This window comes from Perissodus microlepis, chromosome 15, assembly GCF_051167445.1.
Source record: "Perissodus microlepis isolate ML-2025 ecotype Zambia chromosome 15, ASM5116744v1, whole genome shotgun sequence".
NCBI lineage: Eukaryota > Metazoa > Chordata > Actinopteri > Cichliformes > Cichlidae > Perissodus > Perissodus microlepis.
The window spans coordinates 36,014,798-36,035,143 of record NC_140475.1 but is presented as its reverse complement, the minus strand read 5'-3'; the positions used below and the strand labels follow the sequence as shown (position 1 = coordinate 36,035,143).

General features: G+C 42.5%; 2 protein-coding genes and 1 long non-coding RNA gene across 6 annotated transcripts; all 3 read right to left on the bottom strand.

The window, feature by feature from the left end:
• Positions 1-2,213: 2,213 nt before the first annotated feature.
• Positions 2,214-8,716, bottom strand: LOC146372597 (uncharacterized). Of its 4 annotated transcripts, XM_084953255.1 has the most exons (3): positions 8,462-8,716; positions 8,298-8,378; positions 2,214-7,808 (listed from the first exon to the last, which is right to left on the bottom strand). In XM_084953255.1, exon 3 carries the CDS (start codon positions 6,813-6,815, stop codon positions 4,119-4,121), a length of 2,697 nt encoding a protein of 898 aa, XP_084809381.1. In that variant the 5' UTR covers positions 6,816-7,808; positions 8,298-8,378; positions 8,462-8,716; the 3' UTR covers positions 2,214-4,118. The 4 variants fall into 4 exon arrangements, with proteins under 4 accessions (XP_084809381.1, XP_084809379.1, XP_084809380.1 ...); XM_084953253.1 differs by having other exon boundaries at positions 8,298-8,716; XM_084953254.1 differs by having other exon boundaries at positions 2,214-8,378.
• A 345-nt stretch (positions 8,717-9,061) lies between these two features.
• On the bottom strand, positions 9,062-12,910 carry LOC146372596 (uncharacterized). The gene is made up of 2 exons (XR_014802741.1): positions 12,699-12,910; positions 9,062-11,440 (listed from the first exon to the last, which is right to left on the bottom strand). It is a non-coding gene; the product is annotated as an uncharacterized LOC146372596 (long non-coding RNA).
• Positions 12,911-15,034: 2,124 nt separating this feature from the next.
• On the bottom strand, positions 15,035-16,660 carry LOC146372595 (uncharacterized). The gene is made up of 2 exons (XM_084953257.1): positions 16,412-16,660; positions 15,035-15,699 (listed from the first exon to the last, which is right to left on the bottom strand). The coding sequence occupies exons 1-2, from the start codon at positions 16,482-16,484 to the stop codon at positions 15,092-15,094; spliced, it is 681 nt and encodes a 226-aa protein (XP_084809383.1). The 5' UTR covers positions 16,485-16,660; the 3' UTR covers positions 15,035-15,091.
• Between the last annotated feature and the right edge of the window lie 3,686 nt (positions 16,661-20,346).

Sequence of the window (20,346 nt, the reverse complement as noted above, 5' to 3'; positions counted from 1 at the left end):
AGAAAGACACACAGGTTCGGGGAGGAGACATTGACGACGCGACACTGAACTGAGGGAGACATGCACATAAATACACAGAGGGTTAACGAGGGAAGTGGGAGCACACGGGGAACACAGCTGACACAGATAATCGTAACGAGACAGGGCAGGAGTGAACACAACATGACGCATACTGACGAGAGACTGTCAAAGTAAAACAGGAAGTACACAGAGGTTCAGACAGGAGGAGAGAGAGCACGGGGAGAACACAGACATAACGGGCTGGGGAAAACATGGAATAAAACACAAGGAGAGACGAGGGCTCAAATACACAGAGGGGCACACAGGGGGTAAGAGTCACAAGGGGAAAACACATAAGGAACAACGTAACAGGGCAACCCAGGAAGCATGGCCTAAATAAGGAACAAAATACAAAAATACATGAAAACTAAGAATACTGGGCCAACATGGCCCAGGACCATGACATCTGGAGGAAGACTAACTGCAACAAAGGGTCTCTGGGAGGCTGCTCAGGCACAGCAGCTGAAAAATCAAAGATGAAATAAAAACTGGACCTGATCATGGTGCTGGATGAGACAAAAAGTCTAGATGATAAACCAGTGTATGAATTAGTAACACTGATTATGATGATCATGTTTAGGTGGAAACTAGCGAGCTAACTTCCTGCTAACCTCTAACTCAGTTAAATTGAATAAACTCTGTTTTCATGGATGCCTGGATGTTAAACTTAGTTGTTAAACCTGGTAAAGCAGCAACACTGATCATTTTATTAAAGATGAAAGAAGTTAGACCGTTTTTAGCTCTCAGTGATCCCTCAGTGTTCATTTGACTTTGGGACCTGAAATATGGCAGCTTTTCACTTACACATTTTTGAACCACTCATTCATAGAAATAGTTTCCAGTCAAAGATCTGGACAGATCCACCAAGTTCACAGTAGTTTTACAATTTTCTGCAGCGCAGAAAAAACCCCTGAAAACATCACACCTCTGAAGTAACACATTGTGATTCATGTACAAACAACCAGTGTTGGTCAAGTGACTTGAAAAAAGTAATCAGTAACTAATTACTGATTACTTCCCAAAAAAAGTAATCCCGTTACTTTACTGATTACTTATTTTCAAAAGTATTTAATTACTTAGTTACTTAGTTACTTTTTAAAAACACGATTTACAACCTGAATAGGTGATAAGACGATAGATCTTTCAGCCCAATCCTACTTTTTCTACATAATCCATCATACAAAATGTAATCAAATGGAAAAGTCTCTTTTTAAAACTTGTTTTATTAGTTTTAACCTTTTAACTATATGCATCAAGCAAAAATTTAATTATATGCAACATTCTCTGACTGGAAGAAAATTGTTTAACATTTAAACCTATTTTCTGCACATTCCAGCACATAAAATAAAATATTTTTTGTGTATACACTCACGCTTTCAAATAGATGCAAGTAAAACACAGCAGAAAATAAATAAAGTCAAAGACTAGCGGTCCTTTTGCTCTATTTTCACCTGTAAAGCAGGAGTAGGATAGGCGGAGGTTTACCCTGGTGCAGGTTTGCGGCAGCGGTCAGTTGAAGAATCCGCGAGTTTCTCTGTGAATTTCCCATTACGTGGTAGCGCACTCGGTGCTTGCTTGGAAGTTTAGGGGTTTTTTTTCGCTGTAAAAAGAAGTTTTCTTCCCACGCACAACGGACACTAATGTTTTTGTAACTTTTTATGGAATCAAACTCAAAGTAAGGTCAGTACTTCCACGCTTTAAACGCTGCACGCTCATACTCTCTCCCGCACTCGATATATTATCCATTGTTGATCTGCACACAGCTGTTGTCACAAACGTCGCACTCGCTTATGTCACTGTCATGAGACATTCTCGCAAAAAAAAAATCACGGTTTTAGTAACGCAGCGTTCCTACGGGAGAGTAATGGTAATCTAATTACCGTTTTTGCAATAGTAATCCCTTACTTTACTCGTTACTTGAAAAAAGTAATCGGATTACTGCCCATGACAAAGCTGATTTTTATTATTCCTAAATGGAAAAAGTCCATTATGAATTTTTGTTATGAATTTCATTTATCAATCCACCTCCTCACTGCTCTTTCCCGGTGCAGCAGCCAGAGCTGGATCAAGCAGCCAGATGGCTTCTGGTGTCATGAACTGGCTGTGTGGAGGCAGAAGAGGACCCAAACGCAAAACTCACGGAGACGAAAAGCTGAACTCAAAATCACTGCTTTATTGCAGGCTTCACAAAGAAACAGAACTAAACTGGGAATGCCAACAGAAGACCGAGGGAACACAGAAAGACACACAGGTTCGGGGAGGAGACATGGACGACGCGACACTGAACTGAGGGAGACATGCACATAAATACACAGAGGGTTAACGAGGGAAGTGGGAGCACACGGGGAACACAGCTGACACAGATAATCGTAACGAGACAGGGCAGGAGTGAACACAACATGACGCATACTGACGAGAGACTGTCAAAGTAAAACAGGAAGTACACAGAGGTTCAGACAGGAGGAGAGAGAGCACGGGGAGAACACAGACATAACGGGCTGGGGAAAACATGGAATAAAACACAAGGAGAGACGAGGGCTCAAATACACAGAGGGGCACACAGGGGGTAAGAGTCACAAGGGGAAAACACATAAGGAACAACGTAACAGGGCAACCCAGGAAGCATGGCCTAAATAAGGAACAAAATACAAAAATACATGAAAACTAAGAATACTGGGCCAACATGGCCCAGGACCATGACATCTGGAGGAAGACTAACTGCAACAAAGGGTCTCTGGGAGGCTGCTCAGGCACAGCAGCTGAAAAATCAAAGATGAAATAAAAACTGGACCTGATCATGGTGCTGGATGAGACAAAAAGTCTAGATGATAAACCAGTGTATGAATTAGTAACACTGATTATGATGATCATGTTTAGGTGGAAACTAGCGAGCTAACTTCCTGCTAACCTCTAACTCAGTTAAATTGAATAAACTCTGTTTTCATGGATGCCTGGATGTTAAACTTAGTTGTTAAACCTGGTAAAGCAGCAACACTGATCATTTTATTAAAGATGAAAGAAGTTAGACCGTTTTTAGCTCTCAGTGATCCCTCAGTGTTCGTTTGACTTTGGGACCTGAAATATGGCAGCTTTTCACTTACACATTTTTGAACCACTCATTCATAGAAATAGTTTCCAGTCAAAGATCTGGACAGATCCACCAAGTTCACAGTAGTTTTACAATTTTCTGCAGCGCAGAAAAAAACCCCTGAAAACATCACACCTCTGAAGTAACACATTGTGATTCATGTACAAACAACACACAATTATTGTAGATTCTTCAAAGCCTCCTTATATTCAACACTTGGGTAGGTGGTGTTATACATGCCCTCACAGCACCGGCACATCAATCATCCTATTTTCACCTTGTCACCTTCATTAAGCTGCTCTCTTTCTACAGAAGGCCCACCGCATGCATGGGGGGGAGGGGGGGGGGGGATACCGTGGGCCAGGGCTGTGGCATCTAATGTCTGGTTGTCAGTGTCCTTTGGAAAAGCAAGTGATTGTCCTAAAATCAGATGTCCCAGCAGACTGATCTAGTTTGCCATGCTGGCAAAAGACCAATACACCAAGACAAACAGCCATTTATGCTTTTTACACAGACAGCCCATTTAACCAGGGAACTTGACACAATGTATTTTTTTTCTATCCTCTGTTAAATAATTCTTGTAGAATTATTTAACTAGAAGAATTGTTGTACCACACATTAAAGTTTCAAATCAGCGAAAAAGCAATCGTGCCAAAGAAATGTCATGTTTGTTTAAGATGACTGCAATTATGGTATTAACAGAAAACACACATCTCTGTCTCTTTTCTTTTCAGAATCAGAATCAGAAAGGGTTTTATTGCCAAATGTTGAGCAGGTTTACAACATTAGGAAATTGCTGCGGTGCTTCAGTGCAAACATACTGTCATAAATTACGCTTAAATAGACATGAAAATAAAAATAAGAATAAGAATTAAAAGTGCTAAGTAGATAGATATATACATGATATATACATGAGTGCAGGTGGTGATCAGTGCCAAACATGGAATGATGCAGTGAACACAGCGTAGGGTCATGTGTTAGTGGTGGGAACAGTCATATGGTTATTGTTCATGTGTCCAACAGCAGAGGGGAAGAAACTGTTCTTATGGCGAGAGGTTCTGGTGCGAATGGACCGGAGCCTCCTGCCTGAGGGGAGCAGGTCAAACAGACTGTGTCCAGGGTGAGAAGGGTCAGCTGAGATCCGAGCTGCACGCCCCAGTGTCCTGGAGGTGTACAGGTCCTGCAGAGATGGGAGTCTGCAGCCAATCACCTTCTCAGCAGAGCGCACAACACGCTGCAGTCTCTGTTTGTCCCTGATAGTGGCTCCAGCGTACCACACGGTGATGGAGGAGGTGAGGATGGACTCGATGATTGCAGTGTAGAATTGCATCATCGTCCGTGTTGGCAGGTTGAATTTCTTCAGCTGCCTCAGGAAGTACATCCTCTGCTGGGCTTTCTTAATGACGGAGGTGATGGTGGGCTCCCACTTCAGGTCCTGGGTGATGGTGGTACCCAGGAAGCGGAATGAGTCCACAGAGGTGATGGGGGTGTCAGTCAGGATGATGGGGGGGAGTGGAGCTGTGTGCTTCCTGAAGTCCACAATAATCTCCACTGTCTTCTGGGCATTCAGCACCAGGTTGTTGTGGCTGCACCAGGACACCAGACGTTCAACCTCCCTCCTGTAGGCAGACTCATCCCCGTCCGAGATGAGTCCAATAACGGTGGTGTCATCTGCAAACTTGATTAGCTTGACAGACTGGTGGGTGGAGGTGCAGCAGTTGGTATACAGGGAGAAGAGCAGAGGAGAAAGAACACAGCCCTGAGGGGAGCCGGTGCTGATGGTCCGGGAGTCCGAGACATTCTTTCCCAGCCTCACATGCTGCTTCCTGTCCGTCAGGAAGTCAGTGATCCACCGGCAGATGGGATCAGGCACATTCATCTGGGAAAGCTTGCCTTGGAGATGGTCTGGAAGGATGGTGTTGAACGCAGAGCTGAAGTCCACAAACAGGATCCTGGCGTAGGTTCCTGGGGAGTCCAGATGCTGCAGGATGAAGTGTAGAGCCATGTTGATGGCGTCATCTACAGACCTGTTGGCTCTGTATGCAAACTGCAGGGGGTCCAGGAGGGGGGCCGTGAGGGTCTTGAGATAGGAGAGAACCAGGCGCTCAAATGACTTCATGACCACAGATGTCAGAGCCACAGGTCTGTAGTCATTTAGCCCAGTGATCCTAGGTTTCTTGGGGACAGGGATTATGGTAGAGGACTTGAAGCAGGCAGGCACATGACATGCCTGCAGTGAGGAGTTGAAAATGCCAGAAAACACTGGGGCCAGCTCGTTTGCACAGTGTCTGAGGGTGGCAGGAGACACACCGTCTGGGCCGGGAGCTTTTCGAGCATTCAGACTCTTAAACTGCTTCCTCACACCTGCTTCATGAATATGAAGAGTTGTGGTGGGAGGAGGTGGTGTGAAATCCTCTTTTGTGTGGGGTGAGGAGGGGGGTGTTGTAGGTGAAGTGTTTGAAGGTGGTGATGGCTCTATGGAGGGGGGAGAGGTGGGGGAATGAGTGTCCAAAGTGTCTCTATTGTTGGGGCCGTTGGAGGTGTGAAGGCTGCCTGATGGCTCGTCAAAACGGCAGTAAAAGTCGTTAAGGGTGTTGGCCAAGAGCAAGTCATCAGTGGAGTGGGGGGTTTTAGGCTTGTAGTTGGTGATATTCCTAAAACCTTTCCACACAGAGGCCGAGTCATTCTCTGAGATCTGCTGCTGCATCTTCTCAGAGTGCTGGTGTTTAGCAATGTCCACTTCTTTAGTGAACCTGTACTTGGCCTCTCTGTAGCAGTCCCTGTCTCCGCTTCTGAACGCCTTTCTCTTTTCCAGCCACAGCTTTTTGAGTTTAGGAGTAAACCAGGGTTTGTCATTGTTATAACTCACCCTGGTGCGTGATGGCACAATGCTGTCCTCACAGAAGTGGATATAGGAGGTGACAGTGTCCGTAAACTCGTCCAAGCTGTTAGAAGCAGCCTTCATTGTGTCCCAGTCTGTAGACTCCAAACACGTGCGAAGCTCCTCCACAGCCTCGTTGCTCCACAGTTTTTTGGTCCTCACGACAGGTTTGGAGAGCTTCAGCCTCTGTCTGTACGCGGGGATTAGGTGGATCATGACGTGGTCAGAAAGTCCGAGTGAAGCGCGGGGCACCGCACGATAGGCCCCGCTGATCGTGCTGTAACAGTGGTCTAATGTCCTCTCCTCTCTGGTCGGGCATTTAATATACTGCTTGTATTTGGGAAGCTCATGGCTCAGATTGGCTTTGTTAAAGTCCCCAAGAGCAATGATGAGAGAGTCCGGGAATGTCCGCTCCATGTGCAGTATCTGCTCCGCGAGTGCGCACTGAGCTGCCTGCGCATCCGCATCTGGCGGGATGTAAACAGCGGCCAGGATGAATGAAGCAAACTCCCGCGGAGAATAAAACGGTTTGCAGTGAATAAAAAGGTATTCCAGAGAGGAAGAGCAGTGCTGAGCAATCACTGTTACATCTGTGCACCAGCCACTATTAATGTAGAAGCAGACACCTCCACCTTTGGTCTTACCAGAGAGAGAGGCCTGCCGGTCCGCGCACAGCAGATGAAAGCCCTCCAGCTTGAGCGCGCTGTCCGGGATGTCCTCACAGAGCCACGACTCCGTAAAACATAAGACACAGGAGGAGGCAAAGTCTCTGTTCATGCTTCTCATCAGGGCCAGCTCGTCTATCTTATTCCTGAGTGAGCGTACATTGGAAAGGAAGATCCCAGGAAGAGCAGTTCGCAGTCCGCGTCTCCTCAGACGCACGAGTGCGCCGGTGTTCCAGATCTACTGGCGTTTAGATCAACTGGCGTTGGTCGAACAGATGTGTGGCAGTCTTGCGTTTCAGGAGCTGCTACCGACAAGCCAGCAAAAAAAACGCCAAATGTGTCATCTGTGACACTTGTGAGGTTATCTCAAACACACTCCGTCAGTCTTGATGCTGTTGAACAACAAAATGTTTAAAAATGTGGCGAGTTTACCTGGTGATATCCTCATGCGCGATGCGATCGCGAAAACAGCAAACAATTAACACCACGCCGATGTTGTTCACAGGACAGCAAGAGTAAACGATCGGGAGACTCTTGTCGTCGTTATCGTTCCCCTCGCACGTTTTATTTCTCCGGTTTCAGCGTTTTTGCTTCACAACTAAAGCGAGCAGTTTACTTTGTGCACTAACATGGACTTGAGTCAACCAGCTCCATGTAACCAACTTTAAGGTACAAAGGTGAATTACAGCGCAATAATTACTTGGGCTCGTAATAAGACCCTGGCCAGAATCAGAAGACACCAAATTCGTATGGAGCCAAAGTATTGAGCAGCAATAATGACCTGGACACAATGTTAACTTTTGAGTAGCCACTCTTGTATTGTTACAAGGTATAACAGGTATTTGTCCAATTTGTACAGATAAAGTATAAAATAAAATAAATAGTGTGCACACTCAAACAAAATAAAAGTATTCGTTGGGGCCCTTTAAGAATTTAGAGTTAAGCTGGCGATAGCCAACTTCAAAGGTCCTTGTGAGTGTAACTGGAATGTATGAGTGTGTGGGTGTGTCTCTTCTTTGGGGTAGATCGTCCTCAAAGTGGTTGGCTCGCCATCTATCACAACCAGAATATCGTCCTGGTCCTTGGACTTTTCTGTCCTCTCCAAAAACCTGACCTATAATCCAGGTCATAAAATGTACATTCTAATCAGTCTGTTTCAGATGCATTGTTTAAGGTTAAAATACAAAATCAAAATATTGCATCAACCTCATATTCATTGCATCAACATCTTAAATCTTATCAAATCTCACAGTTATGTTGTACAACATTCAATTTTCAAGTATATCAAATATGAGAACTAAACATCTAAGTTGCTCAAATATTTCTCTATTCATGTAAACATTAATTAAACAATACTTATGGTAAGTAACCATTGACATTCAAAATACAATACACCATAACAAATTCAGAACTATGTGCAAATAAGCAACAAAATATACATGTGAGTTCAGTTCAGAGGCATTAAAGCAGTGTGCTTAATTTCTCCACACTATAGGCCTATTCGTGAGAGAGAAATGCACTAAAAATTACCCTCTAGATTACTTTAAACTCACAATGAACTGACAAAAATTAGCTTTAGAGCGGCTAAGAACATGTTGCTCACCGTTGCTCTGTTTCACAAAAGCCCAACACACAATGGTGTCAGAATTGCAGCAGCTCTCCGGATGAAAGGTGAGTGGTTAGCCTGTGAGACACCGAGCTAGCATTAGCGTGATCACGACGGTAAGTCTCTACAAGTTTTTTCTGTCGGAATAACACTCGTCTTACCGACGTTGCTTCTCTCCTTCATCCAGCCACTCGACTCCGGACTTCCAGCAGGTAAGTAGGCTGGCTTTCCTTCCTCTCAATTCTGAGTTTTTCCTCTCTTTTGTCCGTGGATTTCTCGGTTTGAGTAGCAGATGCCTCCACTCCTCTTGCTGAGATGAGAAAAAACCCGGGAGCACCATGCACCTTCACCTCACTTCCTGGCTGACAGGGTCAATGCGGCCTGGGTAGGCTCTGATTGGTCGCTGAGCTAGGTGCCCTCACATGGGGTGAACTGAGAGGTGCATTCAATGGTCATAGGAAATATGACGCTTGTTGATGTGGACAGTTAAAATAAAGAGTAAATATGATTTTTTCATCTGGGCTACATCCACCTCTGGCCAAGTGCCACAGCCTACAGCCAGATCAACTTGTGACACACATCTGCAGCACGTATGAATTCGTTTCATGCACAACACATTTGTACCTTTCAATTGTGTCTGTCTGTGCGTCATGCAAATAAACCTTTGAAAAGAATGAAATGATATCATATATTTCTTATTGGCCTACATTTGTACAACATTCCAAATTATATATACAAAGTCATAGAAATCACCACTCCAATTGGTCATCATGATTTTAATATTCTCTTTTCCCATAACAATGAAATACGCCTTGGACAAATATAACACATCAATATTTCATTAGTGTTGTCACATCACATCCTGTAAGCAGAGTCTATCTGTGTCTTTTCTCTGGAAATGAATATTTCCAGCCAATATAGGCAATCCATCAACATGGCTGGAGAGTTGGTAGTTATATACAAGTCTGTATAAGTGTGGTTAATCTAATGAACATTTGTAAGGAGATGGCAGTTACTGTGAATTCACAGCAGTTACACAGTGATTAGTAATGAACAGAGCCAGTGAGAGTGAGTGGATTTAAGAAAGTCAGTGACTCAGGTGTGTCGATTGGTTTGTCATCTGTTTTTGAGACTGGAGGGGACGTAGAAATCTTTTGTTTTAAATCTTAGTTAGGAAGATTCCTGTTTTAAAACAAGCATTTTGTGTGAGAAATGCAAGAAGTACACCTGCAGAAAGCACACAGTTACATTCTGTCCATCACGTGGACAAAATCGAAAATGTTGAGCATTGAAAAACTGAGAACGTTGGGCAAGTTCAAAAGAAATGTGTGTGTGTGTGTGTGTGTATAAGAACGAAAAACCTTTACCAAATGGTTCCTAAAATAGTTATGGAAAGTCTAACTGTTGTATGTCTGTGTTCTACATGTTTATCTGATGGAAAATAAAGTTGCTATTGTTTTATTGCAGTTTCTTGACAATTCTGAGTGGATTTACACAGTACGGGTCAAAATGACCCGCAACAAAATCAATGTCACCTTTTTGTTTGTCAACATAATACAAGGGTTAATTTCCAAAACTTCCATATGATCTTCAATTTGTAGCAGATACACTATCACATAGCAGCTGGAGCAGTCTCCAATGGAGGTCAGTCCACTGCTGCCACCTGTGGCCAAATACCATAGCCTACTACTAGATTAACTTGTGACACATCTGCACCTGCTGCTATGATCACATTGAGTAGAGGCTGAGTGGCTACACTTACCCCTGGTACATCCAGATCTACCCACAAACATGTTGAAAGATGCAATCCCAGCAATGTGGATTGTCAACACTAAAAACAATCAGTAAGCAAAGACAACAGGGATCAATTTTTTCTGTTTATTTAGCAACCACAACATTTGTAGTCGCCTTCTGCAGAGGGGAAGTCCACACACACTGTGTGGTACCACTTCCCACAGAAGGTGCATTCAATCTGCAAGAAAAATTAGATTGTCAGAGTCATTCATCTGAAGTCAGGCTCTTGAGTAAAGCAACTAAACATGTTACAGTGTGCAGATACTGCATATTTCTGTGCAACAGTCTTATCTGTGTATCACTTGATGTTTCCATGCGTCCTTTAGGTGCTCTAGTGTCTTTAGAGTGCAAAGGCATGCAGGTCACCTGAACTATAATTCCACTGTCGGTGCATCAAAGTGACATGTCACCCAGTGATGTTGAAGTAACCCAGTCAAGGTGCTTCCATCTGAGGTATTGATTTCGTTCTCTTACCCATGCTAACGACATGTGATGTTACAACACTGGTGAAATATTAGTGTGTCTATATTTGTTCACGAGGAGTCACGATTACGGTGACTATCAAAATCGTCGATGACTAATTTAATAGTCGACGCGTCATTTGAAGCTTTGTAAGATCACAAAAGACGCAGGAATAAGTAGTAGGATTTAAGAGTGTAATAACGGACTTTTAGTATTTTATTTTATTTATTCTGCAATGCTTCATTACTCACTAATGTTACAAATGTTGAAAGGTAAAAGTGTTCAATAAAATCCTAAATATTGCAAATTGCTGTAAGAAGTCAGTTCTTCTTTCGCTGCTTTAGGACACATCCCATTATATTGACTACTGTACACACACTACTTAATATTTAAGATACAAAAAATACTGGTTTCTGTGCATGCATCTGCAGTGAAGGTGTGTGTTGTTTTGCCATGCAGCTTTTACTTACTTAGGCGCAATCAAGCACTCTTCTTCATTTTGCCTACCATGAAGTCAAGCCAAAAAAACAAGAAAAGAAAAACGATTTTTCTGGTATCTGAAGTATAACAGTTCCCTGAACTACCTCTGATAGTGTCCTCATCATCATAATATTCCCTTTATTTATGATTAGTTATCTTTATCTTCAGAGGTGTGGGTGACAGTTTTAGTGTTTGCTTTAAAAAATAAAAAACAACAAAAACTCAAAACAAAAACTTGAAATATATATATTCTATATACATATATAGAGATGCTCACTCCTGATTGGACACTGAGCTGCACCACCTTCTCCTTCACTCCTCCACCTTGCTGTCCTCTGTGCTCTCTCTCCTCCATCTCCAGGGAACAAATCAGAGTCTGAGCACCAAACCTGTGGACTGTTAGTCTGCAGATAAGAAGGAAAACACACAGAATTCTCATGTTTGCCATTTTTCATACCGTATTATTATCGTATATTAGTTTACCAGTCCAACAGATTTATTTTCCCAAATGGATCATTACAGCTTTTGCCACACTGGTCCACTTGATTGTCAAAGTGTATTAGCTCTTTATTATTTCTTTCTTTTCTTTGAAATGATTACAATCAGAACGGACAGGACTGGGGGATGGGAAAGAGAAAGATGAAGAAAAGAGAAGTTGGGAAGATGCTCAACAGAAGGAGATGGAAAGCAAAAAAAATAGGAGAAGAGAGAGAAGACACTAAAAATCTGTTTGATCACCTGCTGGAAAAATAAAAACAAGCAAAAAGAGAAAAACACAGTAGCGAAACCACAGCAAAAACCAACATAAGCACAAGTTATAGTAAATAATAAATATCTCCACATCCCGGAAGGGTCCTGATCGAGCCACAGGGGCCATAAACTGACAGTTTATTTATAACTAGAAATAATAAAGCAGTTGACGTGTTTCAGGCTGTGACTTTTAGTATCTGTTGGTACTTCATCACTTTGAATAAGTGTAAGTCAACACCAGGCCGCACTTTCAGTCTTTCCATTAAACAAATGAACAAGAATCCATTGTTTTCACCATTAAACAATAAAATATGCTTCTTGACTCCTTGATGCAGGTGCCCACCTACGACCTGGTTTATTAATACTAAGCTAAAGAGGAAAGCAACTCACTGTAGTTCTCACAGCTCAGGACAAGCAGACACCTGATGTTGAGTGACTGAATGGAACTAAAACAAGAATTCATAATTATGTTTGTCTGCCATGAACACGTGATGATAAAACTCTGCATATGCAGTCAGGAGACTGATGACCTGTGAAATGAGCTGTTAGAAATGTGCAGATATGTGTAAACATTGATCAGCATTTAACATCCAGGATGGAGCAAAACTTCTGACCTGCATGTATGAGAACCTTTAATCACATCATCTTTGTAGTGAAATAGCTGATGACTCATTAAACGTTTCCATGTAATTTATCCACAGTGAAAAATATTCACTTTGCTGGATCTGAAAATCACGTGTTCATTTCATTAGACACTAGCAATACTATTAAACTGGACCTTATCATTATCATATAGCACTAAATGTGAAACTGTGTCATATAACAATCTATATATGTAATATGTGTTTGCCTGAATCTTCCAGCACAAACAGAAAGACGAGCTGTTGTCTGAGTATCAACGCAAGTACACACCAGAAATCGTTCAGTAAAGACAAATTTAATAAATGAAAGCTGGTGAGAGGGCCTTTGATGTTTCTCTTTGGATCATCCTTCCATCCATTTCTTCAGCTTATCCAATTCAAGATTGGAGCCATCCCAGCTGTTATGGGGCCAGAGGCGGGGGTACAACCTGGACAGGTCAGTCTAACACAGAGAAACAGACAACCATTCACACTCACATTCAACCTAACTGCATCTCTCTGGACTGTGGGATGAAGCTGGAGTACCTGGAGGGAACCACAAAGGCCCGAGGACTGTCTTGCTCTCAGGTGACGGCCGTTCACGCTGCTCTGAACACTCTCAGTTGTCTTTGGATCATCCTGTTGTTTGTCTCCCAGTGTCGTTACTGCTCCTCTCCTTTCAAAGACAAACACCAAATAACACCAAATGAGAGTGAATCACTTCAGAACAACGTGAACACTCCTGGTTATTGTGAGCAAACGTCATAACAAGATGAATATATTTACCATTTTACTGAGGGAAAATCTTCTGTGTGGTGTTTCTTCTCATCTTGGCTCTTTTTCCTGACACCCCGTCAAGTCTGTAACGTAGCACAGCGTCTTAAAGGGACATGAACATCGCCAACCTGCACATGCCTTTTCTTTTTTTTTTAAATACCGAATTTACCGACATGGGCAAAATGACGTCGATGAGAGTCATAAATTTCGGTAACGATAAATTTTTGATATATCGCCCAGCCCTAGCCCGACTATATCTAGCCGGTACCTCTCAACCTCACGCACTAACTCAGGCTCCTTCCCCACCAGAGAGGTGACATTCCATGTCCCTATTGCCAGTCTTGGCAGCCGGGGGTCGGTCCGCCAGGGCCTCCGCTCCTGGCCGCCACCCGGCACACAATGCACCCGACCCCTATGGCGCCTCCTGCGGGTGGTGGGCCTGCGGGAGGATGGGCCCATGTCTCCTCTTCGGGCCGTGCCCGGCCGGGCCCCATGGACTAAGGCCCGGCCACCAGACGCTCGCCCTCGGGCACCCTCCCCGGGCCTGGCTCCAGGGCGGGGCCCCGGTAACCCTATCCCGGGCAGGGTAAACTGTTCCCTCGATATTCTTTTCATAAGGGTCTTCTGAATCGCTCTTTGTCTGGTCCCTCACCCAGGACCAATTTGCCATGGGAGACCCTACCAGGGGGCAAAAGCCCCCAGACAACATAGCCCCTGGGATCCCTGGGACACACAAACCCCTCCACCACGATAAGGTAGCGATTCAAGGAGGAGAAAATCCTGGATAAAGGATAATAATTAATAACATCATCAAAACAGACAAACCTGAAAGAATTGCTGATCAGAGCTGTGACAGAGTCACAGATTAGTTGGATGTATACTTATCTTTCACAATGAGAGCGTTTGCATAGACGTCTCTTCAGGTCTTTTTATTGTTTTCTTTCTGGAGAGGAAAGTGATGAGACTGATGAGGAAATACCAAATACAAAGACTGACAAAGGGAACTGAAAAAGTCTAACCAAAACCTATACTGGGGGAAAACTGTAGGAAACAGAACTACTGAGGCAAGGAAACACGAGGGGACGGAGACTAACACTCTGACAAGGGACAAAGGGAGACTGACACAATATTTACACACAGGAGGCTGATTATGGGAACTAAGGACACATAGAAACACAGCTGAACCGAATAAGAAATGAACAACAAGTCGAAACAAACTCTAATGACAGTTCAACAAGTTTCTAAACACAACAAATAACTTTCAGGATGTTTCAACAATGTGTAAAATGAGTTCTTATCTTTTTTTGTGAGAGGGCCTTCAATGTTTCTCTTTGGATCATCCTTCCATCCATTTCTTCTGCTTCACCAATTCAAGATTGGAGCCATCCCAGCTGTTATGGGGCCAGAGGCGGGGGTACAACCTGGACAGGTCAGTCTAACACAGAGAAACAGACAACCATTCACACTCACATTCAACCTAACTGCATCTCTCTGGACTGTGGGATGAAGCTGGAGTACCTGGAGGGAACCACAAAGGCCCGAGGACTGTCTTGCTCTCAGGTGACGGCCGTTCACGCTGCTCTGAAGACCCTCAGTTGTCTTTGGATCAAATAACACCAAATGAGAGTGAATCGCTTCAGAAACACTCCTGGTTATTGTGAGCAAACGTCATAACAAGATGAATATATTTACCATTTTACTGAGGGAAAATCTTCTGTGTGGTGTTTCTTCGCAGCGTGACTCTTTTTCCTGACTTTTAGAAACAAGAGGCAGAAAAGAAAGAATAAAAGTTAAAACCTCGACAATTTTCAAATATTTTAGGACATTATTTTAGAAACAACCTTAAGCACTATTTACTACTTACCACTTTGTTCAGGCTTGCTGACGTTCGACATGCTTCACTGTATATTATAATCTCAAGCGCTTCCTTGCTTGAGTCGGGCTCCGGATGCTGCTCTCTTCCTCCGCCTTCCTCTTAGCACGCTTTGCCGACATATTTAGAAAACGGCAGAGCACCGAAATGAGAACTCTGCCGTCCGCGCTGTAGTCTGTTACTCTCCAGCGGTTCTTCATCTCAGTGTCCTCTGTTCGGTAAACAGTGGAGATGACTCTTGTGATGGGGAGGCCGTCGACAGTCAGGGTGCGGACACAGTTCCTCCGATCTGCCTTCAGCACAGCAAGATCTGCTTTCTCTGGAAGAACTGGAGTCAGGAAGCGTGGATGAGAGCTGGAGCCCGCAGGCGGCAGCATCATGCCAGCTGGTGAGTCCGTAGGAGGAGAAGGAGTGGTGTTCTCTCTCTGGCTCTGCCTCACATCGACAAATGGTGTCGTCACCAGGTCCCGGTGGAACCATCCTTTAAAAGGTATGTAAGGAAAGTCCTTGGACCCAGTCACCAGGTTATGGTAAAGAGTGAGGACCAGGTGGGACATGGAGTTCAGATGGCTCCTGCTCAGTTCACGGTTCCTCAAGTTAATGAGGACCATCTGAGGTGCAGTGACTGGACTCACCAGATCAGCTACGAGAAAGCAAAGCGTGGGTCTACGTTAATCATGTGATCACACAAATTAAAGCCTGAATTTAAATTGTGCAGACATGGCTTTACATCATCATAAGCTCTTCCACACACAAACAGTAAGAAGCTCCCAGCAGAACTCATTGTTTATGAAAGCCTTCACATTTTTCACCTGGTAAAAGTTTTCATGTTGTGTAAGGCTGCATGGACTTTCACTGAGGTTTTAATACGCATTCACATTAAGGAGTAATATCTTCATATTAGTTGAGCATCGATATTTTGAGAATAAAGCAGCTACATTTAGGTGAGAAACCTCCCACCTCCTTATTGCAGGCACACACTGTTTCAATCTCAAACTCATCCAGCGACTCTGTGAACTTTTAAAACTCCATTCTCCAGCTTTACACATTCACAATCTATGAAACTTTCACGTATAACTCAGCGCCAGCAGCCCAAACATGTCAACTCAAACCCTCTACATGCAAAAACGGCCCGCGCGCTGACGTCAGCGTCCTCCAATGCCTTAGCAATTAAAAAAAAACATGGCGCCATCTTTATAGTGTACTGGCACACGTTAAAATTGATGTTACTCAAGTATGAAACATCTCATCCTAAATGTTAACACTCATGAAGTCCTACTTCCAAACAATAAAAGACAAAAATCTAAGTTGTATTTGTTTGCTAGCACTCTGACATATTAGCCTGCTGTACTCACCATAGCGTTGATCTAGCACCTCCTCAATGAAAAGGGAGAGCAGGTGCATCTCGCGACTGAAGTTTGAAGTCATTTTGCAAATCCTTCTTGAAGATTTTCAAACGTTAGCTGTAGTTTGAAAAATCCGAGTTTTCACAGCACTAGTGGGAAAAAGCTCCTGTTTGCGCTCAAACGTGAAACCCGAATTCCCATTTTGCCTCCTGCTTTTATACCTGCACTCAAACACGTCATCATCACCATGACACCCAGTGTCACCGAAAATCAATTGTATATATTTAAAATAAAGTTCGTCTAATTATCATAGTTTTTAAAAATATATATATATTTCTCATTTTATTTTACTGTTTTATTCATCCTTTTCAAAAAATATATTGCCAAACTTTGTCGTTTTAATTCTTTAAAAAATCATTAATTCACCAGTTTACAAAAATGAAGATCGATATCTGAAATTTAAATTAATACATAAATAATTACAATTGATAATGGATTTTTAGCGTTAAAGAATAGTTTTTCAATGCGCTTTAAATGTTATCAGAGCCGATGTTGTGCCAAAAAGTGATCGCAGTCCAAAAAGTGATTTACGGTATTGAAACGTTTGTTTGTGTCATGACATTTGTAAACAGTTGATGTTTAAGGTGCAGTTCATGTGGAAGCCAGAGGAGGGTGGTGTTGTGCGCATAATACAAAGTGATGGCGAAACCTAAAAGACGGTGTCATGTCTGCTCCCTGAAGCAATCTCATAACAGTTTCAATCTATTTCAAGCCAGTTAGCACATTTCTGTTATGAAGTGCAATCATTTTTTGGCAGTAAACTTTTAAATCCTTTTATTATGAATATCACATTCTCAGACTTTCAAGAGAGACCAGACCAATAGGGCAGCAGAAATCACAAAAATAAATAAATAAATAACAGTTTTATAAAGATTAAAACAGTAAAAAAAAAAAAAAGACTGGAATGATTATGATGTATAACACAGAATATGTACAATAACAGAGTTATAAACACACCTAGAAAACACGTGATACTTTTATTTCATCTATAACCTCTGTGCAAATTTTGTTGACTGCAAAGTGTTTATGAATATGTTTTTAAAAGCTGGTTATCTGACTGTCAGTTAATAGCAATTAAAAAGAAAGCAGATTTTTATTATTCCTAAATGGAAAAAGTCCATTATGAATTTTTGTTATGAATTTCATTTATCAATCCACCTCCTCACTGCTCTTTCCCGGTGCAGCAGCCAGAGCTGGATCAAGCAGCCAGATGGCTTCTGGAGGAAGACTAACTGCAACAAAGGGTCTCTGGGAGGCTGCTCAGGCACAGCAGCTGAAAAATCAAAGATGAAATAAAAACTGGACCTGATCATGGTGCTGGATGAGACAAAAAGTCTAGATGATAAAGCAGTGTATGAATTAGTAACACTGATTATGATGATCATGTTTAGGTGGAAACTAGCGAGCTAACTTCCTGCTAACCTCTAACTCAGTTAAATTGAATAAACTCTGTTTTCATGGATGCCTGGATGTTAAACTTAGTTGTTAAACCTGGTAAAGCAGCAACACTGATCATTTTATTAAAGATGAAAGAAGTTAGACCGTTTTTAGCTCTCAGTGATCCCTCAGTGTTCATTTGACTTTGGGACCTGAAATATGGCAGCTTTTCACTTACACATTTTTGAACCACTCATTCACAGAAATAGTTTCCAGTCAAAGATCTGGACAGATCCACCAAGTTCACAGTAGTTTTACAATTTTCTGCAGCGCAGAAAAAAAAACCCTGAAAACATCACACCTCTGAAGTAACACATTGTGATTCATGTACAAACAACCAGTGTTGGTCAAGTGACTTGAAAAAAGTAATCAGTAACTAATTACTGATTACTTCCCAAAAAAAGTAATCCCGTTACTTTACTGATTACTTATTTTCAAAAGTATTTAATTACTTAGTTACTTAGTTACTTTTTAAAAACACGATTTACAACCTGAATAGGTGATAAGACGATAGATCTTTCAGCCCAATCCTACTTTTTCTACATAATCCATCATACAAAATGTAATCAAATGGAAAAGTCTCTTTTTAAAACTTGTTTTATTAGTTTTAACCTTTTAACTATATGCATCAAGCAAAAATTTAATTATATGCAACATTCTCTGACTGGAAGAAAATTGTTTAACATTTAAACCTATTTTCTGCACATTCCAGCACATAAAATAAAATATTTTTTGTGTTTACACTCACGCTTTCAAATAGATGCAAGTAAAACACAGCAGAAAATAAATAAAGTCAAAGACTAGCGGTCCTTTTGCTCTATTTTCACCTGTAAAGCAGGAGTAGGATAGGCGGAGGTTTACCCTGGTGCAGGTTTGCCGCAGCGGTCAGTTGAAGAATCCGCGAGTTTCTCTGTGAATTTCCCATTACGTGGTAGCGCACTCGGTGCTTGCTTGGAAGTTTAGGGGGTTTTTTTCGCTGTAAAAAGAAGTTTTCTTCCCACGCACAACGGACACTAATGTTTTTGTAACTTTTTATGGAATCAAACTCAAAGTAAGGTCAGTACTTCCACGCTTTAAACGCTGCACGCTCATAATCTCTCCCGCACTCGATATATTATCCATTGTTGATCTGCACACAGCTGTTGTCACAAACGTCGCACTCGCTTATGTCACTGTCATGAGACATTCTCGCAAAAAAAAATCACGGTTTTAGTAACGCAGCGTTCCTACGGGAGAGTAATGGTAATCTAATTACCGTTTTTGCAATAGTAATCCCTTACTTTACTCGTTACTTGAAAAAAGTAATCGGATTACTGCCCATGACAAAGCTCATTTTTATTATTCCTAAATGGAAAAAGTCCATTATGAATTTTTGTTATGAATTTCATTTATCAATCCACCTCCTCACTGCTCTTTCCCGGTGCAGCAGCCAGAGCTGGATCAAGCAGCCAGATGGCTTCTGGTGTCATGAACTGGCTGTGTGGAGGCAGAAGAGGACCCAAACGCAAAACTCACGGAGACGAAAAGCTGAACTCAAAATCACTGCTTTATTGCAGGCTTCACAAAGAAACAGAACTAAACTGGGAATGCCAACAGAAGACCGAGGGAACACAGAAAGACACACAGGTTTGGGGAGGAGACATGGACGACGCGACACTGAACTGAGGGAGACATGCACATAAATACACAGAGGGTTAACGAGGGAAGTGGGAGCACACGGGGAACACAGCTGACACAGATAATCGTAACGAGACAGGGCAGGAGTGAACACAACATGACGCATACTGACGAGAGACTGTCAAAGTAAAACAGGAAGTACACAGAGGTTCAGACAGGAGGAGAGAGAGCACGGGGAGAACACAGACATAACGGGCTGGGGAAAACATGGAATAAAACACAAGGAGAGACGAGGGCTCAAATACACAGAGGGGCACACAGGGGGTAAGAGTCACAAGGGGAAAACACATAAGGAACAACGTAACAGGGCAACCCAGGAAGCATGGCCTAAATAAGGAACAAAATACAAAAATACATGAAAACTAAGAATACTGGGCCAACATGGCCCAGGACCATGACATCTGGAGGAAGACTAACTGCAACAAAGGGTCTCTGGGAGGCTGCTCAGGCACAGCAGCTGAAAAATCAAAGATGAAATAAAAACTGGACCTGATCATGGTGCTGGATGAGACAAAAAGTCTAGATGATAAACCAGTGTATGAATTAGTAACACTGATTATGATGATCATGTTTAGGTGGAAACTAGCGAGCTAACTTCCTGCTAACCTCTAACTCAGTTAAATTGAATAAACTCTGTTTTCATGGATGCCTGGATGTTAAACTTAGTTGTTAAACCTGGTAAAGCAGCAACACTGATCATTTTATTAAAGATGAAAGAAGTTAGACCGTTTTTAGCTCTCAGTGATCCCTCAGTGTTCATTTGACTTTGG

Bases quoted from the DNA above. Each gene is read 5' to 3' on its own strand.
- LOC146372597 (XM_084953253.1), bottom strand. From the start codon at position 6,815: ATGAGAAGCATGAACAGAGACTTTGCCTCCTCCTGTGTCTTATGTTTT.
- LOC146372595 (XM_084953257.1), bottom strand. From the start codon at position 16,484: ATGACTTCAAACTTCAGTCGCGAGATGCACCTGCTCTCCCTTTTCATT. The intron at 15,700-16,411 runs GTGAGTACAGCA...GCTTTCTCGTAG, and splicing joins GGTGCTAGATCAACGCTATG to CTGATCTGGTGAGTCCAGTC.